This window comes from Petromyzon marinus, chromosome 17 (genome assembly GCF_048934315.1).
Source record: "Petromyzon marinus isolate PM22_M1 ecotype Great Lakes invasive population chromosome 17, UKy_Petmar_22M1.pri1.0, whole genome shotgun sequence".
Taxonomy (NCBI): domain Eukaryota; kingdom Metazoa; phylum Chordata; class Hyperoartia; order Petromyzontiformes; family Petromyzontidae; genus Petromyzon; species Petromyzon marinus.
This window is the reverse complement of record NC_133683.1, coordinates 21,698,694-21,725,469: the sequence shown is the minus strand read 5'-3', so window position 1 is coordinate 21,725,469 and position 26,776 is coordinate 21,698,694. Positions and strand designations below refer to the sequence as shown.

The 26,776-nt window shown below is 42.2% G+C and overlaps 1 protein-coding gene across 1 annotated transcript in view; it reads left to right on the top strand.

Annotated features, from left to right (window-relative positions):
- LOC116943167 (mitogen-activated protein kinase kinase kinase kinase 5-like) overlaps positions 1-21,018 on the top strand; it is an 81,773-nt gene extending 60,755 nt beyond the window's left edge. The window contains exons 29-32 of the mRNA XM_032955773.2: positions 4,375-4,467; positions 5,053-5,123; positions 6,017-6,072; positions 16,971-21,018. Coding sequence (XP_032811664.2) covers positions 4,375-4,467; positions 5,053-5,123; positions 6,017-6,072; positions 16,971-17,058 — 308 coding nt within the window. The 3' untranslated portion in view covers positions 17,059-21,018. The remainder of the gene's footprint in view (positions 1-4,374; positions 4,468-5,052; positions 5,124-6,016; positions 6,073-16,970) is intronic.
- Positions 21,019-26,776: the final 5,758 nt, after the last annotated feature.

Sequence of the window (26,776 nt, the reverse complement as noted above, 5' to 3'; positions counted from 1 at the left end):
CCCACACGTTAATCTCCGTACGAACAAACACATTTGTTTAATATGTTCGATTGTTGGGATGACTTGGTGCCTACCACTCCGTGGTGTATTGCCACGGCACTTCATTTGCAAGCAACTTCATTTACATGTGCAGTGGTTGCTCATGACTAACGTTTTCACGATTGTATTCGTATTCTTTGTTGAAGTCTGGAGAAGTTTAATCGTTGAAAACTATTGAATGTATCAAAGTCCGACCCATGTAAGTGTTCTTGCCCTGTTGAGTTTGTGTTGTCAATGTGCATACTCTTCCAACACCGAGTCATTTGGGTTATCAGATCAGGGCGTGCTGAATACTTATATATAAAGGAATACAGTGGTCCCTCGTTTATCGCGGGGGATACGTTCTAAAAATAACCCGCAATAGACGAAATCCGCGAAGTAATCAGCTTTATTTTTTACAATTATTATACATGTTTTAAGGCCGTAGAACCCCTAACCACACACTTTTATACACTTTTCTCAGACAGGCATTAACATTTTCTCACATTTCTCTCTTATTTGAACACGTTCAAACTTTCGCAGATTAAAAAAAATAAATACAATATTAGTAAATGAAACCAAAGATCAAAACCTGTTTTCAAGCCCAAACATTTTTGTAAATCTGGCTAGCCGAACGCATTCTGTACTCCCTTAGCTAATCAGGACGCAGAACACATGTGCGGTTCTCCCTTAGCCAATCAGGACGCCGAACACAATGCGCGTTCATACTGTACGCAGGAAAAAAAAGCATGCAAAATTACACTAAACAAAAATCCGCGAAACAGCGAGGCCGCGAAAGGTGAACCGCGTTATAGTGAGGGACAACTGTACCATCAATTGTCGCCTGTCACTGTAAATACTGTTTGGGCTCAATAATACAACTTTATCGGTTGTTACTTGTGATGTAACAGCATCTTTTCAACAATTATTGATAATTTAGTCTCACTTTAATGCATTGAATTGTGTGAGAACTACAAACTTAGCAGAAAAAAATTAGAAACTATCTAAATTAAACGTAAAAAAATTGTCTGCATATATGTTTTATGAATAATTTCACCTAATCACAGCCTTGAAACGTGACAGTTTGTGACCATTTAATTGCTGTGGTTTGCAGAGGATGGGGTGAATTATTCCAGCCTTAGCAGTTATACTTGTGGCATACTTTGTATACAATTATTGAGGTTCATAATGGACATATGGGACTTAAAAGGGCTTGTGAGGCCCAATCTAAAATACTTCATACAAAAGTCTATTGCATACCATATTAGGGTGCACAAATGGAAATCCTAGATATATCGTTGTTCTCCTTATGGTCAGTGCAAATTGGCAGGACACTGCGCGATGGCTCCACGCAGGGCTGCGTGCGAGGTTATGTCACGACCTGGCAGTTTCGTAATGGCGGTATGGAATTACAGCTTAGGCGGCACAGCCCTGCGGACAATCAAATTAAATGATGAAAAGAACACAACTCAGGTGTGTGTCACCGCCACCCCCGTGCGTCGATCCCGTAATGCGAACCACCGTCCGCATGTTCTGTTGCAGCTCACAAGTGACAGGCTCAGAGTGTCTGTGGTATCGGCTCACAAGCACATACACGAGTGTTGTTGTTTGCAGCCAGACGGTCCCACACGTGCATGTTGAATGGCCCATGGAAACACCGTTAACGATGGGCGGGGATTCCTATTCTCAGGTTGCATGGGAGTCATGGGAGCTTAGGGGGCCACATGTGGGATGGGTAAGGGTTGGATCAGAGGTCGGCAACCAAAATAACAAGAAGAGGCGTTTTTCTCGAATTCGGTGAAAACCTCAATATTTCAAGAGCCGCAATGCAACGTGAATACGAGACGGTGGGGTCCTTAATAAATAACGAGTCACGAAGCGGTCCTTAAAGAGCCGCATGCGGCTCTGGAGCCACAGGTTGCGAACCCCCCCTGGGTTAGACGGTTAAACAGTTGGGGTGTAACTGTTGACCCCCTATGCCCTCCTGGTGATTTCATGAATTTTTGTCATTCGGAGCCAGTATTGATTCGTTTTTACTGTTTTTGAAATGTGTTGTTTTTTTACAACATTGTCTTATTTTATTCACCGTTTTCGCATACATTTATCGTTAGTATATCGTTTCAATGGATTTTGCATAAATCGATTCTTATGAATGGGATTTGCACCTATCTTGAGTCTTAAGCATCGGTATTAATTGGTGCATTCTTACACCCCGATTAGATGATGAATGACTGTGTAGTGTGTTTATGGTGCTTACTGTGGGGCAGGCCTGTTGGAAGTTTGAACATAGTGCATGTAGTAAAGGCGTAGTTCAAATAGAAGTTGATTACCACATAAGTGGGTTTAAGTTCAAATTGCTAACTCCATAAGTTAGAAGCACAGTAATAACTTGGAAATTCAAAGGTATTCCTTTCCACATCTCTATATCCCAACTCAACCACTTAGCTCCTGATGAGCACAAATGTTAAAATCGTTGAAATTGCTTCTCAGAGCTGAGTATAAGAATTTGGTGTCTTATATGTGCAGATCACGTGACTGCTGAGTGAGAGCAACAATATCTTCATTGGTTATATTTGCTAGAGTGATATTTGGTTATTCCACATGTTCCCTTGAGAATAGAGGCAAGGGCAGTCAAATATTGCTTCCATAAATGCATTCACATTCAAGTTGCTTGAGAGGCGAGAAGCTTGAATATAAAAATTTATGTAAATAAGAAACAATGTATAGTTTACACTAGTTGTTGGTTTATATTTCCCTTTTACAAATTGCATTCCAATTGTATTATTGCCATTGTGTCATTGGACGAACTGTCCATGTCGGAACATCTGCAGAGCAGTGCATCACCTTCTGTTAACATCTCGTGAAGAAGTCAGAATTTATTCCGAAATCCCCTCAAGTGACTTCGTTTATTCACACACGAGGGGGGTAATTTTTGTACGCACCCTGCTATCGATACATTTTAATTGCACGTCAGTTCGACACAATATATTTGAATTCTCGGGTGGAATTTAGCCATTCAAATTAGAAGATATATTTTTGTACGTGACTTGCTCTTGCGCTCAGTCATTTGTGACTGGCCTGAGATGATCAACTTTCTACACATTGTGAACCCAGGTTTATCGCAGGTGGCTTAAAATGTGGATTTGATCCCAGGTTATCGGCAGTGCCAAATCGGTGCCATGACCTTTGAACCTTCCAGGCATATCTATATTTGTTTTTTTATTACGCATCGCATATGCAAATGCTTGTTTGTGTCTTGGGGGAAGAATGTTATGTTGTATACATAAATGGTGTTCAAAAAGCAAATTTACATCATTTTAATGCACATCCCATAAGACCCAGGCAAAAATGCTTTCACTGAATATATAATGTGCTACCGAGCACATTGTATATTCATGTATTGCGCGTTAGTGTGTATTTTACCTAGATTATTTGAAGTATGTACACAGTTTGGGGGACTGTCTTATATCTGGTAATTCTGCTTAGAAATGGCATGCTTATAACTATTTTTCCAATGTGATATTGGAAAATTGCAATAGGATGCTAAACACTTGCAAAAACACGATGTCAGCAGTAATGTAGCGTTTTATTTTAACCATTCTGCTTAAAAAAAAAACACCAACTGTGGTGTTGTAAAAACGACGAGCTTATAAAAAAAATAATCATGCAATGCTTTTATAGAAAATGTAATAAAAGGGGGACAGTGGTAACACTATCATTAGCACCCTGCACTGTGAACACAGTGATCTGAGTTTAATTCCCAGCAAAGGCTGATATAGAGTGCGCGAGCTATATTTGAAACAGTCCTGGGCCCCTTCATTCACCCACCTTAACTGACCAGCATGGTGAAGTACGGTCGAACACATTCCACAGCCTATATGGCGCAGGGTGGCCTTCATCAGAAGTTAATTGAAAAAAATGGATGTAAAGTTAATCATTCTTTAGTAATAGGTTTTTACCCTTTTATCTAGCACCAAAACTGACGCCTTTATACAAGGGATCATGTTTGCAATAACCACAACACAAGCAGTCAAAATGCAAACAAAAAGAGACAACTCTGATAATGATATGCACTGTCCTTGAAATTGATTGGTCCACACCCGAGAGACGGCTTTTCTTAGAGCCTAGTCTCCACTGGTGTTGGACCAGATGACGCCAAAATTGGAGTTTACTGCGTAAAAAAACCCAAGGTACTTAAAAAAGATAAGCCCCCCAAAGTAAATTCGTCTACTGTCATGTGATTTTATGATCACTGCCTGCATTGTTCGTGTTAGTGATATTCATGACATTCATGGGAGTGTGCCATTGTATTTGTTGCATTAATGCCTTACACTTTCATTTTTGTCCCATTTGCAGAGAGTGTAAAGATAGTCAACCTTCATGGAAAGCTGAAGTCAAACAAAAAACAAGCCTCTGAGCTGCACTTTGACTTCCAGATCGATTTCATAGGTGAGCAAACATGGCCTGTCACAGAACGCTCATGCATTCTGCACATACACTGCATACATTAAATGTATGTAAAGTACAACTTTTCGTACTTTGCAGTTTTGAACGTTGCACATATCATCCCTACGCATTGGTTGAATTTGTATATTTATTGGAATTGTGTACAAAAGGGTGTGAGCGTTTTCCATTTTCGAACATCAGATATGACACTGTCTTGTATGTTACACCTTACACTTAAATTGGGAAAATTAATTGCCAAAAATGTGATGTTTATAAATCAGCATAGATATCTGTTGCCATTTATATCAAATATTTAGTAAGATTTGAAAACATTAAGTGAGAATTTTCAAAAGGAAGATCACAAATGGTCTAAGTACCTGTCACAAGCACTTCACCTTTGGATATATTGGCGATGGCCAACATAAAACTTGAAAAACTCTCTCGAGTTGCGTTGTACGTGAAGCAGTCTTGTGTTAAAACGTCGCATATCGTCCCAACGACTCTCGTACGGATTTGTTGAACCTGCTGACATCCATCCGTGTACGGGGGTGTCTTGAGTCATCGTGTTGCCGTTCCCGTTCCCCGCAGTGTGTCTGCAGGACAGTGTTCTCGCCTTCTGGAAACACGGCATGCAGGGCAAGAGCTTCAAAGCCAACGAGGTATTAACATGCTGCCAGCCGAGTGTAAGAGTGAGGGTATTGCTTTGAGAACAGTTAAGCTCTCCGAACTACGCACGCTGTCAAACTGTTAATGCTTGGAGGCAGGGGTCCTAAGTAAAATGTTATGGCTGGAGAAGTTCCTTTTTTTCTGCGATGATTTAATTTCCTTAAATACAATGATGGTGGCACTGACCTGCAGCAGTTGTAGGTTATACGGGCCATAACCTATTAAAATTTATCGTAAGTAATGTTTACATGGCATGTCTGAATGTTTTGACTTTGAAGTGGTGCTTTGAACGACAGCACAATTGTTTTGCCCTATTATGGTATTTAATGGGACTTCCTTAAACATCCATTTTATAAACCCATTACTGGCATCGTCATAATCAATAATGAAAATCTGCAAGTATTAATTTGTGTCTGTAGTCACAGAGAGGTGACACTTTGGCCATTTGGCCATCATCAGTTGGGCAATTGAGACGTGCACATTTCTCCCAACGTCCTCGGCAGCTTTGAGGCATCAAACAGCAGCCTGATCATTTTGCTGCGAGACATTTTGTTCTGTATTTTGTGTTCACGGATGGACAAGTATGGGGTGTGGTGGTATGTGAGCTGCGTCCGTTAGTTTTCGTTAATTGGGCCTGCGTCCGTTCAAGTTGCAAATGAGTGCTGTGTCTGCCTCAACTCTGCCTCGTTACTGATCACCCCATCAACCTCTGCCCTCCCGTTAGGCATTGCTTCTCGTACGCTTCTTTCTATAAATAATTAACTTGGTGATACAGCCCAGCACTTGTCATTCAACTTCACCTCTAGCTATTAAAACGGCGCATATTGGATTGCGTTTCATTAACCTTTCCCTTCAATTGATTCGTGCCGTGTATTTCTTTCCCTAGGTTACCCAAGAGATCTCGGACCACACGAGGGTATTTCGGCTGCTCGGATCGGAAAGGTATTGCCACTCATGTCATTGTCACGAATCGCCAGCTTTCCGACGGCCGAGTATATTGAACCACTGGCTGACTGCACAAATAGCTCGATAGGTTTTTCAAGTTGTAACACCTCTGTAATCCGGGATCCGGGTTTAAAGTCCAGCATAAAATGAACACCCAGGAGAAGGGTTATCTGACCCGTTGGTCTTCAGTTATGTTTGTTGGGCTAATCAAACAAACTTCAGTGATTTTTTTTTTCACTGCTAATGGAATGTAACACATCTGTCGTGAATCCGGTCTAAATCATTATATTTGAACAGGAGGTTTGTAGCTGGTTGGTGGTGTTCGTCAACATTTAAAAAGTAGATTTGGTGATTATTAATTTGTTCTTGAAACATCTAACAGTTTAATTCAAAGTCTGTTGTCGAGTCATAGTTTGTATTCACTCCAGCAGTGCTGATGTTTTATTTATGTTTGGAGACCCGTACTTTCACCAACCGTAAATTCCGTAGGGTTAAAGATTATTATGTACACCTTTGGGCCAAATAGTGTGATACGGATGAGTAACCACAAGTGTGCATTTTTTTCCTCTTTGTAGTTTTCCCCCTTCTCTTTTTACATCGAGAAAACCCTACATCTCCCGAAAGCGTGCCGTCCAATGCAGAAACGATTTATTTCTATGGGGAATATTTTTTTAAAGTAGTTTTGTGAGAAACGTTTTCACACAAAATTGCTTAAAAGAGGGGGCATTGTTAGGTGTGCATTTAAGCGTGCATTGAGCAGCACGGACGGGAAAAAAAAACATTAAGAGTATTTTAAAATAACAAGCCGCCTGGCCGTGTTGACGTTGCATGGGCTGCTACCTTGCTTTGGAATGCCACTGGCTTGGCTCGTCAAACGCACAATCCGCGCGTGAGCCAGTCTCTTGGAAGCTGTGGCCTCGTGGGACAAACTCAGGCTCTATGGAGCACAGCGACGGACAGGCAGCACCAGAGATTGAGTTCCTGAGCTGTTGCTATACATCGTTAGCTTCGACTGTGCGCCCGTCCCCGCAGACTTGTCAGTGAATTTCTTGTAATACGGCATCATTACGGATCGCGTGCACTTCTTCAGTGTGCAGTGCTTTTGATTTGTGGTTGCGATTTTAAAATTGTATTGAAAGGGATATTTTGTGTTGACTTTATTTTATTGACAAGTACAAATATTTATTCGAATTTACATTTTGTTTCGTAAATGATGTTTATGCGAAGCATATTGTGCAGTTAACACATCCAAAATGAAGAAGTCATCAGATTATAAGTGAAAAATGTAAAGATAATTCAGAAGAATGAAATAACAGGTTTGGTAGTCTCATCACTAATTTGCACAATTGTTACATTTGGGCTTTGTTACCAGCCTGACTTATCTTTAGAGAATGGTAACACCATAGAGCAAGCCCAGGCAGCTATGCAACATTTGTTTCTGAGTTATACACCACCCGTAGTTCCAAGACTTGGCAATTGCAACTGCCCATACGCATTTAAATGCCTGTTACAAAACTTGTTACAGCCGACTAAACCCACAATGGCATCCAATCTCCTCGACCTGTTTGTCTCATTTTCCTTTGATGTGCCATTTCCGCCTTGTAAAAAAAAACATTCTTGGCTCACAGGGGATCCAACTATTTATTTGCTTAAGATAGCAGTGGAATATAAAGTTGAGCAATGTTGACACAGGAGTCAGGACAAAGCTGTTCAATGTATCCTTGTGCTATTTTGTTTGCTTGGCAAATAATTGTAGTGCAATTAATAATAGAGCCTGCCCTGTGAGCAGCCTTTTAATAAATAAAGAAAGCAATACAATACAGTACATAGCTTTTTTTTAATATACAATTGCTTTAGTTTAAAAACCAATTGGGCTCCTACGTGTACAGGAAGAAAAAATGGATATTACTGGGTCTTTGAGTATTTATAGTATTTTATTATTGTCTATTCCGCGCACCTCCCATTAGCACAGTTTGCTATGTACGGTGCAAAATAAGCTTAACATACATACATTTTAAATACAATTCCTGTCATGTATTTTTGTTAAGGCATGAGACTGCGCAATCATTGAATTAATTTAGTATTTATTTGAAGGTGTTTGACGGGGTATTATATTCATTATATAAATGCATACTGTGTAAGTTATAGATTTAAACTGTTTTGTACGCGTGATGTTATGCATCTGCTAAGTGTGTGTAAATCTATTCTATGGAAATCTTAAGAAATGTTCCAGGTGACAATATTTTAATGGAGTAAAGTTAGCGTCGTCATGGATTGTGCGATCTTTTAATAGATAATTTAATAGAGATATCGATCATTTAATAGAGCTATCGATCATTTAATAGAGCTATCGCACAGTTTGCTTGCATTTACAAGTATGCACATTCGACATTTCACAGCTCAGACAGTGTGTATAGCATTGAATTTACTTGCGTAAAGTTTAATGTTTCGCAAACAAGTTGCACATAGCAAACCGCACTGGATATCACTTAGGGTGTCTTAACCATTAAAATGCACTCGGTCTGCTTCACAGTGGACTTTAAAGATCACGTGGAGTTATTTGCAAGAGCAGGGCCACTGCGTGCCTGTGTCAAAAGTCCACATTTGATGATTATAAAAATAGTTACCAGCAAATGACTCAGATGGTATTACAAGACACAATATTTGTCCCTCCTGAACAGATTTCTGACCCATTGAGACTCCTGGGTATACAAACGTTGTAATAATAATATACTTCAAATTCTTGGTTCTTTCGGTGAAGTCACGTAGAAGGGAAACAATAAAATAATAATACAAATATAAAACAATAAAATTCTCACGACGTCTCGACTGCAACACAAGCAGTCATCATCAGGTGTGAAAACTACAGCAAGAACATTTTCTGTTTTATATTTTTATTATTTTATTGTTTCCCTTCTACGTGACTTTACCGAAAGAACCAATAATATGAATCCCTGCAGTCACGAAAGCTTTAAATAAAAATATATACTTCAACTTGTTTTTTTCAGGTTTTCTTTTTTAAATGTCATTTGCTCAAGAAATTAATTTGGCAATGGCAGACTAATAAACTTGCAGAAAAAAACATGGCTGTTTTATAGGATTTATTTTAAAAGTGTTTAATCGTTTAAACAAACTATTTCTCAGTCACTGATATTATCAACGTATCTTTTGTGAAAAGCACTCGGTTACTCTCTGCATGGACCTTGTTTTTTCATGTTGGTAAATCCAACTTTTTGTTCACCAAGATTGGCCCAGTGTTCATCTGTAATCGCTTTATTGACCACACTCATTGCCATGGCAACAGTGTCTGGACAGAAGAGCGTGTGTGTGTGTAACGACCTAATGCACCTTGGTAGCGATGGGTGTCATTCTTTGTGCTTTGTACGGCTTGCTTCCCTGTTAAAGGAATTGGGCTTGACCGATAAAAGACTTTGAATAAACTAGTGGCACAAACTTAGCATAGCGGGAATACTTAAATACATAGGTGGTTTGTGCGTGTGCATGTTTTTACTGTAAAGGGTGTATTTGTCTATGGATTCATTAGTGTAAGGTATAAGCCCTGTAACAATGAAGGTCAGAACAGAATCTACTCTGATACTATGAGACATTTAGAATGCAACGGTGCAAATAGATTTTATGTCCAGACCAGCGAGGCAGAGAAAGGTGTTGCCTGTACCCTGTGGTGTAGGTGGCATGGTGAAAAATCCCACAAACCAAAACTAGTCAGGTTAAGGCATTTGAGGACAGCTTTTCCAATTTTAATATACATAATTGCCTCAAAGGCCATTTTCATAAAAACAAGAATGTTCCTCTATTTAAAGAGCTGTGTTGCTTTCCACTCGCGGCACACTGCTCGATTCATGACCCAGTTCTCGCGAGATTCTTCCAAGAGGATGTGGCTGCATTCTAAGTATGCTCCCTGTTAATTCCCCAAAGGGAATTGTAACATGTTGGGCTTCAAGAGTGGCCACATCGCAACGGATCCCCTCCCAATCCATTGTCCACTGAATTCCTGATAAAAATATTCCCGCATTGCGAGGTCATAAAGTGCCAGAGCCCCATCATGCAAAGGGACTATGTACAGTGAGGGGAAAAAGTATTTGATCCCCTGCTGATTTTGTACGTTTGCCCACTGACAAAGAAATGATCAGTCTATAATTTTAATGGTAGGTTTATTTGAACAGTGAGAGACAGAATAACAAGAAAAAATCCAGAAAAACGCATGTCAAAAACGTTATACATTGATTTGCATTTTAATGAGGGAAATAAGTATTTGACCCCCTCTCAATCAGAAAGATTTCTGGCTCCCAGGTGTCTTTTATACAGGTAACGAGCTGAGATTAGGAGCACTCCCTTTAAGAGTGTCCAAAGAAGCAATCAATCAGATTCCAAACTCTCCACCATGGCCAAGACCAAAGAGCTCTCCAAGGATGTCAGGGACAAGATTGTAGAACTACACAAGGCTGGAATGGGCTACAATACCATTGCCAAGCAGCTTGGTGAGAAGGTGACAACAGTTGGTGCGATTATTCGCAAATGGAAGAAACACAAAACAACTGTCAGTCTCCCTCGGCCTGGGGCTCCATGCAAGATCTCACCTCGTGGAGTTGCAATGATCATGAGAACTGTGAGGAATCAACCCAGAACTACACGGGAGGATCTTGTCAATGATCTCAAGGCAGCTGGGACCATAGTCACCAAGAAAACAATTGGTAACACACTACGCCGTGAAGGACTGAAATCCTGCAGCGCCCGCAAGGTCCCCTTGCTCAAGAAAGCACATATACATTCCCGTCTGAAGTTTGCCAATGAACATCTGAATGATTCAGAGGACAACTGGGTGAAAGTTTTGTGGTCAGATGAGACCAAAATGGAGCTCTTTGGCATCAACTCAACTCGCCGAGTTTGGAGGACGAGGAATGCTGCCTATGACCCCAAGAACACCATCCCCACCGTCAAACATGGAGGTGGAAACATTATGTTTTGGGGGGTGTTTTTCTGCTAAGGGGACAGGACAACTTCACCGCATCAAAGAGACGATGGACAGGGCCATGTACCATCAAATCTTGGGTAAAAACCTCCTTCCCTTAGCCAGGGCATTGAAAATGGGTCGTGGATGGGTATTCCGGCATGACAATGACCCAAAACACACGGCCAAGGCAACAAGGAGTGGCTCAAGAAGAAGCACATTAAGGTCCTGGAGTGGCCTAGCCAGTCTCCAGACCTTAATCCCATAGAAAATCTGTGGAGGGAGCTGAAGGTTCGAGTTGCCAAACGTCAGCCTCGAAACCTTAATGACTTGGAGAAGATCTGCAAAGAGGAGTGGGACAAAATCCCTCCTGAGATGTGTGCAAACCTGGTGGCCAACTACAAGAAACGTCTGACCTCTGTGATTGCCAACAAGGGTTTTTCCACCAAGTACTAAGTCATGTTTTGCAGAGCATTCAATACTTATTTCCCTCATTACAATGCAAATCAATTTATAACATTTTTGACATGCGTTTTTCTGGATTTTGTTGTTATTCTGTCTTTCACTGTTCAAATAAACCTACCATTCAAATTATAGACTGATCATTCCTTTGTCAGTGGGCAAATGTACAAAATCAGCAGGCGATCAAATACTTTTTTCCCCTCCCTTACCCCCAATGTTTTCCAGTTGTGTTATCATTTAATGCGCCATTTCCATCTCATCTGATGTGCACATATTTGCATTGTTTATTCACTACGCTGCTTGAACGTAATTTGAAAATATTTTAATTCAGTGTTCCAGACTGATATGTTATTACTTCCCTGTGAGGATGTTCTTCAAGTGCCCTTATTTTTTTTTCAGCAAGACATTCGATAATTTTTTTATAAAACCACAACATATATTAACATGTATGCTGTGCACTGTTGGTAGCAATATTTTTCTAAATGTAGAAGAGTAAAAGTATATTTTTTGTTAATGTTATTTCTACTCAGTGAAGTAACACATCACACTGCATTTCACGGCTGCTTGATTAAAGAGGTGACAATTGTAAGCTCCTCGATCTGTAGAATTTGGATCTCTTCCCCACACTATGCAATTTGATAGAAAGAAAACAACTGCTGGCATTGCTTATATATTTTATACTTAGATTTTTTGCTGTACACAAGAACACAAGCCTGCTGCAGAACGTTGGGCGACCAAAAAAACGCACACAAATATCCACCAGGCCCATGTACCCGACGCGTTCTGGTTGATGGGGGGCGGGGGGCAGACAACCCGGGGAACTGCGAACATTGTTAAGGGAAAAAAACCGAAATCCTCACTGCCCAAGTTGGATGGATGTTGGCCTAGGAATGGGGCTTGGGGGCCCCTCCGGTTATCCAAACACACCTGACCCTTACAGCTGCATGGTTCAGCACACTCTCATTGACCACTGTCCATGGGCGCCTTCTGTCCCACACCCATTAATCACCGTCCGCATTGAGATTCATTTGGGCGTTGGGCATCGAGCGTGTGGGCTGCACAAGCTGCTTGCTAGCACAAGTAAAAGGCCTGAGCCACAACAACAACTAATTTGGTTGAAAGGGCCACTGCGTCGCAGCTAATATGCATGTGCCCCCTTTCGTTTGTGTGAAAACACGTACGTCTTAAATCTTAAAATGTACACTGTCGTAGAAAAATCTGGGGACCTAATTGGAGTGGAGTTGTGATTTTGCTTTCCCAAAAGATTGTTGACCTGAAAAGTTATGGTTAATATTTCATGTGTCAAGGTTCCTGGGATTTTAACACCAGACATTCCAGCTGCGTGAAGCTGTCTGAGTAGACACTAGTTTGAAAGGGAAACTACTTATTTGGAGAGAAAGAGTTAAATCCTAGATAATATATTATTTGGTCGATTTGACAATTTACCACGATCACTTAAATAACACCTCAATTAACAACAGTACTCAAGTGTGCCTATATCGACAAATGCTCTAGCACTTGCTTCCAGTCTGGTTTTCCAATAGTTACCGATGCCACTGCAGCATGTGTTCCCCTGGCTACTTGTTCATAACAGGGAGGAGGAGGGGTGGTGAGGACTGTGTGATTGAGAGGTGGGGTGATTCTGCAGCCTTCGTGAGTCCGTTACCACCACAAACAGCAGGACTCTCTTGTAAAGGAGGCTTTTATCTCTGTCCATTTTTGACGTCATACGGACTCAAGGTGTTACTCTTTTTCTTGAGTGAACCTAGTTAAAAATAACAAAGTTGTTGTCGTTTTTAAAATTTTCACGGGAGAAGTTTGATCAGTTCTACAATTTCGGACGTACAAGTTGGATACTTTAAATATGTGGGTGATTGGTTTAAGTATGAAGTGGCTTTTTGACTTGGGCAATTTTGACTGTTTATGCAGAGAGAAATAACTTGTGCACCTTTTCATAAGGGACAAATACTTGGGACGAATTGATTGTTTTATCCATGCTGAGATGGTGGAAGTGTATTCCATTTTATATATACGTGTCAAAACACCAGATTATGCCACAAAAAAGCCTTTTTTTCTAAAAGTATGCAAACTTACTTTTTGAAATGCCATCTCTTAAGTTGTCTTAGAATGACTTGGAAATGTTTACTGGATTTGTAGAAATGCCGATATACAGTTTTTCTTTGTTAGGTCAGTTAATGCGTGGTACTAATCACGTGGAATCTTGTAGGCACATAACAGTTCACCCCGTGATGCGCTGAAAAGGTGTGATTCGGGATTGTGATTTCATTCAAGAAGTGATTACTTTTTTATTTGCTTTGCCATCATATTTGCATTGATTTTGTTTTTATTTTAGCTGCACAGCTTTGTTCAACCAAATTATCCTAAAATGCAAGTCATAATTTTCATCTTAACTTACATAGATTGCGACGAATAAATTGCCACGCTCACAATTTGACCCGTGTATGTGTGTCATGAGTGCGAGAATAGATTTTAATCAATTAATGATTACGTGCCTAGGTAGTAGAATGGCAGGATCATTAAGGGATTGCGACGATATAGGGAGGCCTTCATCCAGCAGTGGATAGACAATGGCCGACTACAACGGTGGTGATGGTGAATCCTTGTCGAAGCTCATTGCAGGGATGTCCTGCAGTGTGTGTGCTGTTTATTTTAATAAAAACATTGTTTAACATTAACCTTTTCTGGCGCTGTGGCCCAAAACTCATTAAAGCACAAGTTACGGATCCCACTCACAGGCTCTGCCCACTCCCAGCGCCACTCCAACACACGCCCATGTGTTATTACAGGCCGGACGGGCGCTAGCGTGGTTGACGAATGACGGCACACTCGTCGCCCGTTGATGTTCATGTCCGCCCAGGCGTGCGAGCGTGAGTGTCCCGGAGTCCTTGGTGCACGGGGCGAGCTGAAGAAAACGGCTTTGTTTTCTCGCAGCAAAGCCTGCACTTGTTTGGTTTGGACCAGGTTTGATTGATGGCATTGTTGTGAAGGGCATTTCTGCAGAGTACACCTTTTGAAAAGCATTCTGCTCCCATTGAGGAGCAGAATGCATTGTGGCTTTCGAGAGGGGACTGGTCCCCATTTGCAGATGCTTTTGCGGAGAAATATATATTGCGCTCTTGAGATTGATCAAGGTGGAGGTTGTTGCAATCTGGGTCGCCATGGTATGCTGTTGACCTGCCTCCAGTGGGAAAGTTGTCTGAAAATATACTCAACCGGTAACTTTTTGATTGTGCCGGAACCTCTATTGCTCGCACCTGTCCCTTGGCTGGCCGTCAAAGTTTACTGAATATTTTTTTTCATTTGCTTAAAAAAATCGTATGAGCCAAGAGGCTTGATGAGAGGAATTGTTGAAAGGAAAGAATGGAAAAGAGCAAGATGGTAGGAAGAGGAAAATCTTGCGTGAATTGAAGGAAACGACGGGGAAAGTAGGAGAAGAGAATGAGGGCTGTTTTACAATTACCTGACCTGTTGGTATTGACAAGACACATTGGATTGTATTACCATCCTAATCAAAACGGATGATTATAATCTAGCTTTATCTGCCACATTGCTTCATATATCCATGGTTTAGTTTTAGTTAACAAGTAATATTTGGACATGGAGTCTGTTCTTCCCCCAAAGTATGAAATGAAAATCCCATGTAACTTCATCAGCCAATAAGCCATCTGGACCAATTGTTTTTCAACAGTATTTGTTTTAAGTAGGACCGTGTTTGACTGGAATTGACTTATCTCAATGGGTTTGTTAAAAATGTATAAATAACAAAAAATATTCTGGATAAAAATTGTTCAGAATGTGCATTGACCAACCTCTTTAATTTTTGATTTAAAGCTTTCCTGACTGCAGTAATTCATATTCTTAGCTCTTTCGGTAAAGTCACGTTGAAGGGAAACAATAAAATAATAAAATATATATAAAACAATACAAATTCTCACGACGTTTCGACCATAACACAAACGGTCATCATCAGGTGTGAAAAACCAATGGCAAGAAACATTTGAAAGAAGTGGCGGTTTGCATATATTTATTTTTAAAACTGTGCATTTATTTATTTTAAAAACGTTAGCGCCACGGGCAGCGATTTGGCAGTTTATTTAGAAGGACGAGTCCATCTATGTTCTGAAAAGAGGAGGGGGGAGACGAAAAATTAATGTATACTGTCTGAAAGCCACCGGAAGCGTGAACAATCAATTAAGACCTGAAATTGTTTATCAAATCCTTCCAATGATTGCTAAGCCAGAATCCATCTTCTCGGTTGAAATTGTCTCTGTGCTTGTATATGTGGATAGCCTCATGAACGAATCTCTCATGGTAGCCAGATGGAAGGATTTGATTGGAAAGCCACGCTTACGGTGGCTTTCAGACAGCATACATTAATTTTTCGTCTCCCCCCTCCTCTTTTCAGAACATAGATGGACTCGTCCTTCTAAATAAACCGCCAAATCGCTGCCCGTGGTGCTAACGTTTTTTTTAAATAAATAAATACATAGTTTTAAAAATAAATGCAAACCGCCACTTCTTTCAAATGTTTCTTGCCGTTGGTTTTTCACACCTGATGATGACCGTTTGTGTTATGGTCAAAACGTCGTGAGAATTTTTATTGTTTTATATATATTTTATTATTTTATTGTTTCCCTTCAACCTCCTTAATGTTCATGTTTTTTTTTAATTTCGTGTTGACACTGCCTTTGCTATTTATTATCCATTATTAATCTATCAAGGTGCCACGTAATAATTTTTTACAAGTGGCTTTGTACACATGGATACATTTACAAGTAGTAGTAGTAGCCCTGCCATGGCACTTCTGTATCTACAAAAATGAAAACAATATGATTGGCGTTTATGTAGGATATTGTGGCTATAGTGTGCTAATGAGTCCAATAAGAATGACACCAGTTCACAATTGGCATGTTGTTCGATCCAGCTTTCCCGAACTGGTGACTATCACAGGCTTCTGCATAATCTATGCTATATCAGTTTCTGTCTAGCTAAGGGTTAAGCCGGGATAGTGCTTGGGATGAGTTACACTATACGCAGCATGTTATAGGCTGCTGCAGCAGAGGGCAGTTTAGCAAAATTAATTGTTGTACTTTACTTACACCACTTATATGCTCCCCACCTTCACGAACCCAAAATTGATCAGTGTTGTGAAGTATGGTGAAAAATGACCCCGATGATCTGCACCGTACGGTTGTGTAGGGAGGCCCGCATGATTCCGTGGTGGATTGACGAAAGGCTGTATGTATTTGTCCGCGTCACATGTCAAGTCATCTCGACGCGCAAAGCAGGCTGTGACTTCCTATCATGCTTTTTCACTGCCCAAATCACTGCCGTGCGCACGCTATTCTGTTGTCCCCCCCCCCCCCCGCACCTCCAATTAGCATGGTTGGCTAGGTACCGTGCGAAAAAAGTTCAACGTACGTGCATACATTCTCTGTTGCAGAGTGGTCGTGCTGGAGAGCAGGCCTACAGATCATCCGACGGCACACAGTAACCTCTACACATTGGCGGGGCACGAGAGCTCCTACTGAGCAAGGCACTCGCGACTCTTCACTGCTTGCCGGGCTGCCTGACACTCCGTGGGGACACCTCTGGAATGCGCCTCCAGACTTCTGGGCCGGGTTGAAGCCTCCTATCCTGCCCCTCGAGCCATTCATTATTTCAGTGGCTTTTGTAGAAATGTGCAGAAGCACCGACTCCCTAAAAAAATGCTTCCTGTTTTTAAGTAGGTGTGGGAAACTGTTTAAACAAAGGGAATACTGTATACAGTAGTAGTAATTATAATAACGATGTTTTTGTAATGACGTTGACATCATTGATTGTTTCCTACATGTAAAACACAGCCATTTCGTATAGGTACAAGAGGTTGATGATTCTTCGGATTTCCATCGGCAAAGGCTCCAGCTGGGGTGTCCAAATGTTTTATTATCTTTGGTGCATCTTGGTTTTAAAACATATATCTGCTTGGAGATGATGTTTGGGTCAACGTGACCGTTTCTGTCATTCATGGACACACAATCTCAAAGATGTGAGGTTTGATTTTCATTGTACCCTGCAGAGATTTCTAATACCGGTACAGAATCATGTGTGCGCTGTGTCCCATCTGAGCCTACAGAGTCGGCTGCATTTCTTTTCACACCTTGTGGAAAATGTTTGCGATGTATTCCGCTTTACAATATGTGCCACGCTCGAGTTTTAAAGCTCCATTTTTATACGTGGACGCAAACTATTCAACTGCCGAGTGATTTCCGTGGTAAGGCACGTTTAATTAACGCATGACACTAAAACATTCCACTGACAAGTGGTCTCTGTAATCGGACATGAATTCCCAGCATTTTGACTGAAACTGTTAAGGGCTTTAAGTGTTTCCTACCACACCAAAGCCGTCGCACACCCGTGTTTGAGTTACACCGCTGCCTCAATTTTGGTGAACTTGTGCACTCTACTCTGGCAAGGAGCTTTGCTTCTTAAAAGGTTCATCTCGTTGAAACGTAGCGGCGTTCTGTGTTCATAGAATTTAGATAAGTTAAAGATGAAAACGAGAATGTAATATCTGATATTTTTAGACACATTTAGCCTACATATGTAAAAAAGTAACGCTTAAAATGTTTATACTAACCGCAATTCAAATGTGTTTGTTTCCTTTAAAGCTTCGTCTCCCACGTAAGGACTCTACCGGTTATTTAATCAATCTGGATGTTCCGCTACGACCTTGGCACTTTACAAATGTAAGCCCAGCCCCATTAAATGCGTCCTTGAGCTGTGTTTTTTTTAGACTCCCTCTCCATAGTTATGATTCAAGCCGTTAATGCGCGCCGTTGGCATTGATGTGCAAATTTTCTACGGGGGCGGGTGTCGTTCTTTGCACTGCAATTGCCGTCGGCGAATTATTTGGGCGGAACCACCTGTCACAGGTGCCACCTCTGCCGAGGGCTTTCATTCTAAAACCCCGGTAAGAAGTTGCAATTGAAAACCTATTTTATCGTATGCGCACTTAAGCGTTTCAATCTTGTGCCTTTAGATTGGCGAAAGCTAAGCGATGTTTTTTTTTTGAAATCGTGAAACCCTTTCTGCACGAAGATGTAAAGATACCTACGTCCGTACACTCCCAGTTACAAGTGGTACAATTTGTAGAAGGTGTGAGTGTGCGTAGGTGCGCGTCCACCTACACACCCTGGGCCTTCTGGTGGCCTGTTGGTGCACAGACAGACGTGGGTGTGATGCCGTGACGCTGAGCTACCCCATGCCGTTTTAAAGTCTCCGTTTCAAGTTTGCCGACTTGCTGTGAGCAGTGAAACAACGCACATCACTTGTCAAATCTGTGCCCTCTATTTGATTGCTGCCCATTGTCCAGAAATGAAACCCGCTACTCTGTCCGTAGATACTTTGAAACGGCGTGCAGGGGAATAAAAACACGTGGCTTGAATAAACAGGTTGTGCCAGGCTCGGTTAAAATTGATTGGCGAGCAACACGTTTTCAGTTCGATTGTTTAATTTGAGAACCTCATTGAAAATGACCGGTGATGGTTGAAGTCGATTTGTATTTCTTACTCAACGCGCAAACGGATTGCTATTCACTGTGGAAAGGTTTGATTGATGTGCCACTGCTTTTTTTAACGAAGTCTACTTATAGCTTGGACAAATCTGAATAAACTGGTAACCTGGGGTTTAGCGACGCATTGCTTTTTGGGTCATTTAAATTAAAGTGCAAATTATGTTGTGGGAAAACACTTTGATACATTTGTAAGTGGACTCGGTTCTTCTAACTGATACTGTGGCCATGCCATCGTCAATGTGTATTGATCATTGTCATTGATGGCACCACAGAATGTAATATTTAAACCTCTGACTCCTGACCTCCGACCTTTAACCATTTTCACGGGAAAGAGGCCTCCTGCTCGTGCCTTTTTGTTGACGGGTGCAGTCAGAATTCGGCGACTCGTGCCCCACAACTCATGTCCCGAAGTGCTGACTTAAGGAGATCATCAGCAGCTGTGCATTTGCCTTGGGCATAACCCCATATTTAAATGAGCTGCATCAGTGTCATAAACCAGTGTTAAAACAGAACAACACCAAACTAGACGGCATACGCACGCCTTAATTTGTTCCCAATTTGGGAGTCTACGTGAGATATAAACCAGAGCTTCGTGAGAGTTTGTATTATTTATGAATGTGCCCGTGTGTAGTGTGCTATTTGTGCATCATTTGGCTTGTGCTTTGAAATGCGCGTAGTTGGACAACCCGATTCGGATGTGGGTCTCTCAGAGAACTGTGCAGGAGTGTAGCGCCTTCCATCGCTGCACTTCAGGTGCGATGCATGTCTTAAGATTCCCACGTGAAAGGCGCAATGTAATGTTTCGTGTGTACGTCTCAACGTAGTTTCGGAACTGTGTAAATACTACGTGCTTTCAACTGCGTATATTTTTATCTTTTTTTTGCTAAAGGAGAGTAATAACAATAGAAAGTAAATTTTAGATATTTAGTTATGTTTGCCAACTTTTCTACACTAATGTGTGTAATGTTATGCTTGACGTTTATTGTGTCCGTGCAATGGTGGGGTGCTTTGAATTGTGGCCGTTTAACATGCGTTGTATATTAGACTTGGTGTTACGTTTAAGATTCCCATGATGTGTTACTTACGAGCATTTGCCCAGACTGATTTTACTGAGCGAAACGGCTGCAGCTCTCCTACGCTTTTGTTCATTTTTATTCGTCTGTAAATCGTTATCTTTGTCATTATTCTGCTGTCCTATTAAGGCGATATACTGTGACTCGTGTAACACTTTACACCGCCTTTTATAACAATATATACATGCGGTGTCAGGGACCATTCGAGACAACGGCTGTTAAATGTCTATCTCTGCTTCCTGGCAAGAGAGCTTCTGCTGCATTGCGTTCGGCTGTCTTTCTGCACTGCTTCAATAGCAAGCTTCACTTATCTTACGGGTGGGTGGGACTAATATCAGTTCTTTAAACTCAAGAAACGTGCATCGAATCGCGTGTGTAAGATTAAATGTTCCTTGGTTTGTATATACGTTGTACGTAACGGGGGTCACGTGACATACAGCCGCTACATTGACCGTGATGTAAAAAAAAACACCCGGTTATTGAATCAAATCGCGACTCGAAATCGTGAGAATTGATTGAATCGGCAGGGCCGCTAGGGTGCTAGTGGATTTGTTAAATGGTCTCATCACAATGCCTTCAGCTTTTACTCTTGAGCAGTTTTTAAAGGTATCAATTTTGTTTTATCATGTATGTTCACTTCACGTGTTTCCCAATATCACACGGCTACTTGCTCCCACAAAGCAACTTGTAAAGCACGTATCGATTTTTTTTTTATGAAATAAGAGGTTTGTTTTGCCCAAGGATTTGAAAAAAACCCCTGCCTTTTGTATTCCTATAGAGGTATAAAACCTTGCGTCTCTTAAATAAATGATGCTAACTTTTGTATGTGTATATAATGGTATGAATAAAGAATTACAAATTGCTTTCTTGGTCTTCACTTAATATTGCAAAGTTTTTTTTGCGACAAATGCCACGCAGCATTGTACAAACGGTGTACACATTACATTTTTACTTAACTTTCGTGACTGCAGGAATTCATATTCTTGGTTCTTTCGGTAAAGTCACGCAGATAGAAAATAAAAATAATAAAATTAGAATAAAAGCAAAAAAACCCACGACGTTTCGATCGCAACACAAGCGGTCTTATTATTTTATATTTTATATCTACGTGACTTTACCGAAAAAAACAAGAATATGGTGTACACATTCTGTACTTAAAATGTTCCACTGTGTGGAAAATTTTATTTCTCAGCAGCGACAGTCGGAGAAATATGCATGCCGGCCGAAGCAGATGTAACCATTCGCCAGCCAATGCCCCACATTGTAGGAATAGTTGATGTTGGTATAATGTTTGCAGATCGCCTGACTCGTTTAGTCTATAGGTGGGGCTGTTGGTGATTTGTGTACAATCCACTGCTGGATGTAGCCATCTCCACGCCATGTGGGTCGTGCGGTGCTTAATTGACCATACTTCACCACTGTGGTCAGTGTGGGTTGGTGAAGATGGGAGTCATAAACCCTCGAGCATCGGAGTACACAACAATGGCTGCACTGCCCTCATGTGGCTCCGCAGTCGCCTATAACACATGTTACATGGTGTTCGCCCATCCAAGCATTATCCAGGCTCAACTCTGCTTGGCTTTGAGATCTTATTGATATCTGGCACAATCCGTATGGTTTTGTCAAAGGTTATGCGTTGCGAATTAAAAAGTCAGTACAGGGTGCTTCAAAAAAAATGTTAACACTTCCGAGAATTTGCAACAACACCACGTGACATGTGCCGCCTCCCCCGGGCTCTGGAGGACACCTGGAGAAGATTCCAGGCCACGTGTTGACAACGATGGCGAACAAGTGGAGACTATTTTTACTTTTTGAAGCTATTAACATTACATATGTTATAATGTTACAGTGTATTATTATCCGTTCTTTTTCCATTAAAAACTATAGTTCCATATAAATGTTAAACACTTTGAAAGCACCCTGTACATGCATGTTGTCGTTTGTGCTTCGTGGTTTGTCTGTTTTACTGGGTGAGTGGACATGGTGATGTCTGAGAACACTTTTTTGTATAGGACGTGTTCACACCACCACTCGTCTAACCTACAGCAAGCAGGCTGTTTCCCCAAACGCCAAACCTTGCGACCCACCACGTACGGTGCCCTACACCTTTCCCATTCTGTGCCAACCACAACCTCCCGTTCAAAATCCTAAACTTTGTGTTGCCACACGCTGCACGAGGCTGACTGTTCGTAGAACGCGTCCCGTGGCGTAGGAAGCACGTTGGGATGGAGTGATCCGGAACGCCGCGGATGAGGCGCACGAGATGTCTCGACGTGTTTGTTTGTCGCGTGGTCTACGCGTGTAGGCAAGGTGTAAAGCAAAACCCGCGAGCGACGCCCCATATCACGCAGGACACACGTGTACCAACGCAAGATCTCTCCCTGGCAGTTTTCATCAGTGCTCTGTGTGATGTGGGACGCGTACAAACACACACACGCACAAGTTAAAGCACTGATTCAAATGCTGTCACGTGGGACAACAAAACAATAACAAAAAATCCCCGTATAGCTCTCTGCCAACAAATTTGTTGGCAAGTGCTGTTCGCGAGCACCTATGAAGACCGGTACGGCACGCCAGGGAGTGGGTGGTCAGCCTCACGCAGGTCCTGTACTCATTTGAGGCTGAGTTAACATCGGAGAGGCCCAGGACTGTTGCAGATAATCGTCACCGGTGTTGGCCATGAGCATGAAGCGAACTTGGTTGGGTCTCCGCTTTAATTTCCATTGGAATTCTCTACACCGCGGGGGGAAGGTTTCGCAATCATCGGGCGCGTGTGGTGAGTAACGACGTTCTAGTTCAGGGGTCGGCAACCCGCGGCTCTTTAATGATTGCTTTGTGACCCCACCGTCTTGGATTCACCACGTGCATTGCGACTTTAAATATCGAGGTTTGTTTTGTTTACCGAATTTGAAGCCTTGCTTTAGTTGAACGGACAAGACATCAACGGGCGGAGTGTCGTACCGTGGCGGGTTCCGAGGATTGAGGTTTGGGAAATCCTGAACTTTTTGTGACAGAGATTACCTTCAGCTAAAAGCCATCATGTTTGGGAGAACTGCTGCAAAGACGGCTCGTTGTAAATGTAAGCAGTGCCACTCTCTCTGTGTAAGTCCTGTGCAGGTGTAGGGCCCACCTTTTCCTACAGAGGCCGGGCAAGCAACGCTGCTTTGTCTGCCGAAGAATGGGACTCAAATCCGCGTAACCTTTTCTCGTTTTAGCGCCAGCCTGCTTTGTATGCGGCTGCGAGCGGCGGTTTTGTGAATTGGTGATGATGAGTGATGGCACTGCTATTTTAAAATACAGCGGCGCAGGTATAATGGGGCCACTATGCGTACGTTGTCTCACTGTGCGCACGGATGGGGGATGCTCGGGATTTATGCCTCAGTTGTCCACGTGTCCATATATTCATCATTTCCCAATTTTTCAAATGGTGTAGAGGCACGGGGAGGCTGGATCCTTCCCGCCCATGCAAAGAATGTACACGCAGTGCTTTGTTTTGTGTGCGGGCAATGCTTAGAGCCAAACCTACAAAAATGATAGAGGGAAAATATTACGTGAATAGTAAAATATGAAATCGATGCAAAAGGTGGTGGCAAAGGTGCAGCCCCTGCAGTTTCTTGCTCACGCCACTGCTGTCAGAATGACCTTGAGTAGAGGGAGCTCCAGACAAGCCCCTCGAGAGAGGATATGCGTGTACTTCTCTTCACACTTTGCCACGCAGCCCAGACTTCTTGGAAGAAAGTGTGGAGTGTCCACGGTTTACACCACTTTACGTGAATCTCCTTATTAGCTCACTCAAAAAAATCTTGATTCAAAAGCAACAACAAAAATAATGTATGTATACATTAATACGTAGAAAATAGGAAGTTACATTTTTGTTATGCAGCCCAATTACTGCAATATCATTTATACAATCAATACAATGACACAGGGCACTTCAGAATGTCTTAATACCGTTCCTGTACAGTTTACTCAGCAGGTAGAGCGTTTCAAAATATTAATTGAGCAAAAAATTGCGTCATCTTTTGTTATACAGTTTGTGTTGTTAAATGTATACATAAGCGGTGAAATGATATCTTTGAAAGTGGGTACGCGTAAGAAAATGGTTGAAGAAAAGCTGTCAGATATTTATGTAGGAATTGCAATGACTGTTCTGCGGCCATTCACTCATGGTGGCCAACGCTGCCAATGGGATAGTTATTTATTTTGCTTGTGATCATTCGTAATTGATTATTATCAAGTGCCCGAGGTGAGTTTTGGAACCCCCGGACGCTTGAATTAATATGCAAGTGTTGATGTGCACAAAGTAGCCTCCGTATTCCGTAGTTGCACAGACTTTTCGGTCAAAGTGAGAAGCTACTAAGGCTGCCACAGCTGCACGATGGACTGCTGTGCATCTTTGGCAAACGGCAATTTACAAATCGACCGAGAGCAGGACAGCTGCAGACATCGCTGATGTTCCGACACGGTCCTGGGTCTCCCTTGGGGCGACTCTGCCTTAAAACGTGTCTAGCGCAGTGCGGGAATTACAATAAACCTTGGGGAGGCAAGGGTGGCCGGGAGTGGTTTCGCGGCCACAACCCACTCATATGCTGCACCGCACTGCTGTGATCGATGGATAAAGCGTCTACCCTTCACGGTACGGTCAATAGTCGACTCCACCAGTGGATGCACATTGCGCCACGTCTCTCTGAACCTGCGATCGTGGTCCCTCTCTCAAACTCACCTCCCTTCGCCAAACAGTTCCACCGTTTCTCTCCGATGCTTGCGTTATACAAATGCTACAGTTCGTATGGAATGCAGGTTTATGAATTGTTGCGCATATGTTGTTGCAAACTGAAGTCTGCCCCCGACTGCAGGAATATCAGACTTGAGCTATTGTGCATAGCCTTGAAATAGCCGAACCGTGTCACTTTGTCTAATAAAACGGCTGGTGTTGTTGTGCTAACTGCTTTGTCATGCGTATTCATATTTATCCCAGCTGCTCAACGTGCATTGAACAATGTCTGTGTACAGAGCTCTTTTAGGGCGGTGTGCGCGTGATGTTCGCACGCCTTTGTTACGATGCAAAGCACGCGTTCAAAAACACACACACGCGCGCATGCGTGTGTGTGTGTGCGCAAACACCGAGACACATGCTGCCATGCGCGCACACGTGCAAGCGCGAGGTAGACATAACGCGTTTGCGACGAGACATAAACAACGTCGTTTTTAGGTGACCTTGTTTTCTCCAGAGGTCAGAGCGCTGAACTGGCGTCCCTGGGTTCGATTACAGGCGGCCGCCAATGATTTAGCTAAAAACAACGCATTTGTCCAATAACACTGTGGCCTTAGAATGGGGAAACAATATACAATAGGTGGGGTTTCGCCCGTTCATCATAGCACATTCGGGCAATGTTCCTTCATCACTGATGTGCTGTGAAGAAGGGTTATCATCCGAAACGTCACTATATTTATTCCTAAGGCCACTGTTATTGACGGATTATTATGGATGGTGGTGGTGATGGTGACGACGATTGTTGTTTATCGAACACTGCGGATTGCTGTGCTGTTACTGCACTTAGCTGGGCGCCACGGTGTTCGTGGCGATGCCGATTAGTTCTGACAATCAAAATCGGCAGTTCACCGTTCAACAGGCCACAGCCCTGCTGATGAGACTCAAAAAGTCGAAACCGGCACACAGTTGTTCTGCTCAAATGCCTTCAAACATTAATCCTGGAGGCTCCGTAAGCTGATGGACCAAAGTGTTATTTTCCTTGTACGCGGTGAAAGAGACCGGTGCGTTTTTCTGGATTTTTTTGTTGTTATTCTGTCTCTCACTGTTCAAATAAACCTACCCTTAAAATTATAGACTGATCATTTATTTGCCAGTGGGCAAACGTACAAAATCAGCAGGGGATCAAATACTTTTTTCCCTCACTGTAGCATGCCAATTCGTTACTCGTACAGCACACCGGTGTGTTGGAGAGCAAAGCAACGACATTTAGAATCTGAATACGACATTTCGCCAGTAATTGCATGATGAAGCTAGTTCAAATGTACTGGCGAAACGTCGAACTCAGATGGTAAATGTTGTGGCTTTGCTCTCCAACACACCGTTGTGCTGTACTAGTAACGAATTGGCCACGTTCTGTTTACGTGACAAACCTCTTACTAATTGGCTGTGTTGGGTGGTGGCGGGTTCAACGACACAACATTTATATATTTACTTGATCTAACCCCCCAAAAAATATTTTTAGGATCAACACATGCTCGCGACCTATAACAGTGATGAAAATGTTAACCGAACCTGGGCCTCCCCTAGATCGACTCAGCCTGAATTGAGTATCTGGTCGGATGCGTAAACATCGGTAGTGGGGAGACAAAGGCAGTCGGGCGTAATGATGGCCCATCCACCTCCTCGTGTGCTGCTCCGGCCTTAATAGGTGCTCGCTAACAGCACCTTGTATTATGATCCAGAAATATGTGATGTACATTAACATAAATCTTGACTTAAAGCTTTCGTGACTGCAGGAATTCATATTCTTTGGGTCTTTCGATAAAGTCACGTAGGTAGGTTCAAATTAATTAAAAGAAAAGAAACAAAAAACTACGACTTTTCGATCACAACACAAGCGATCCTCC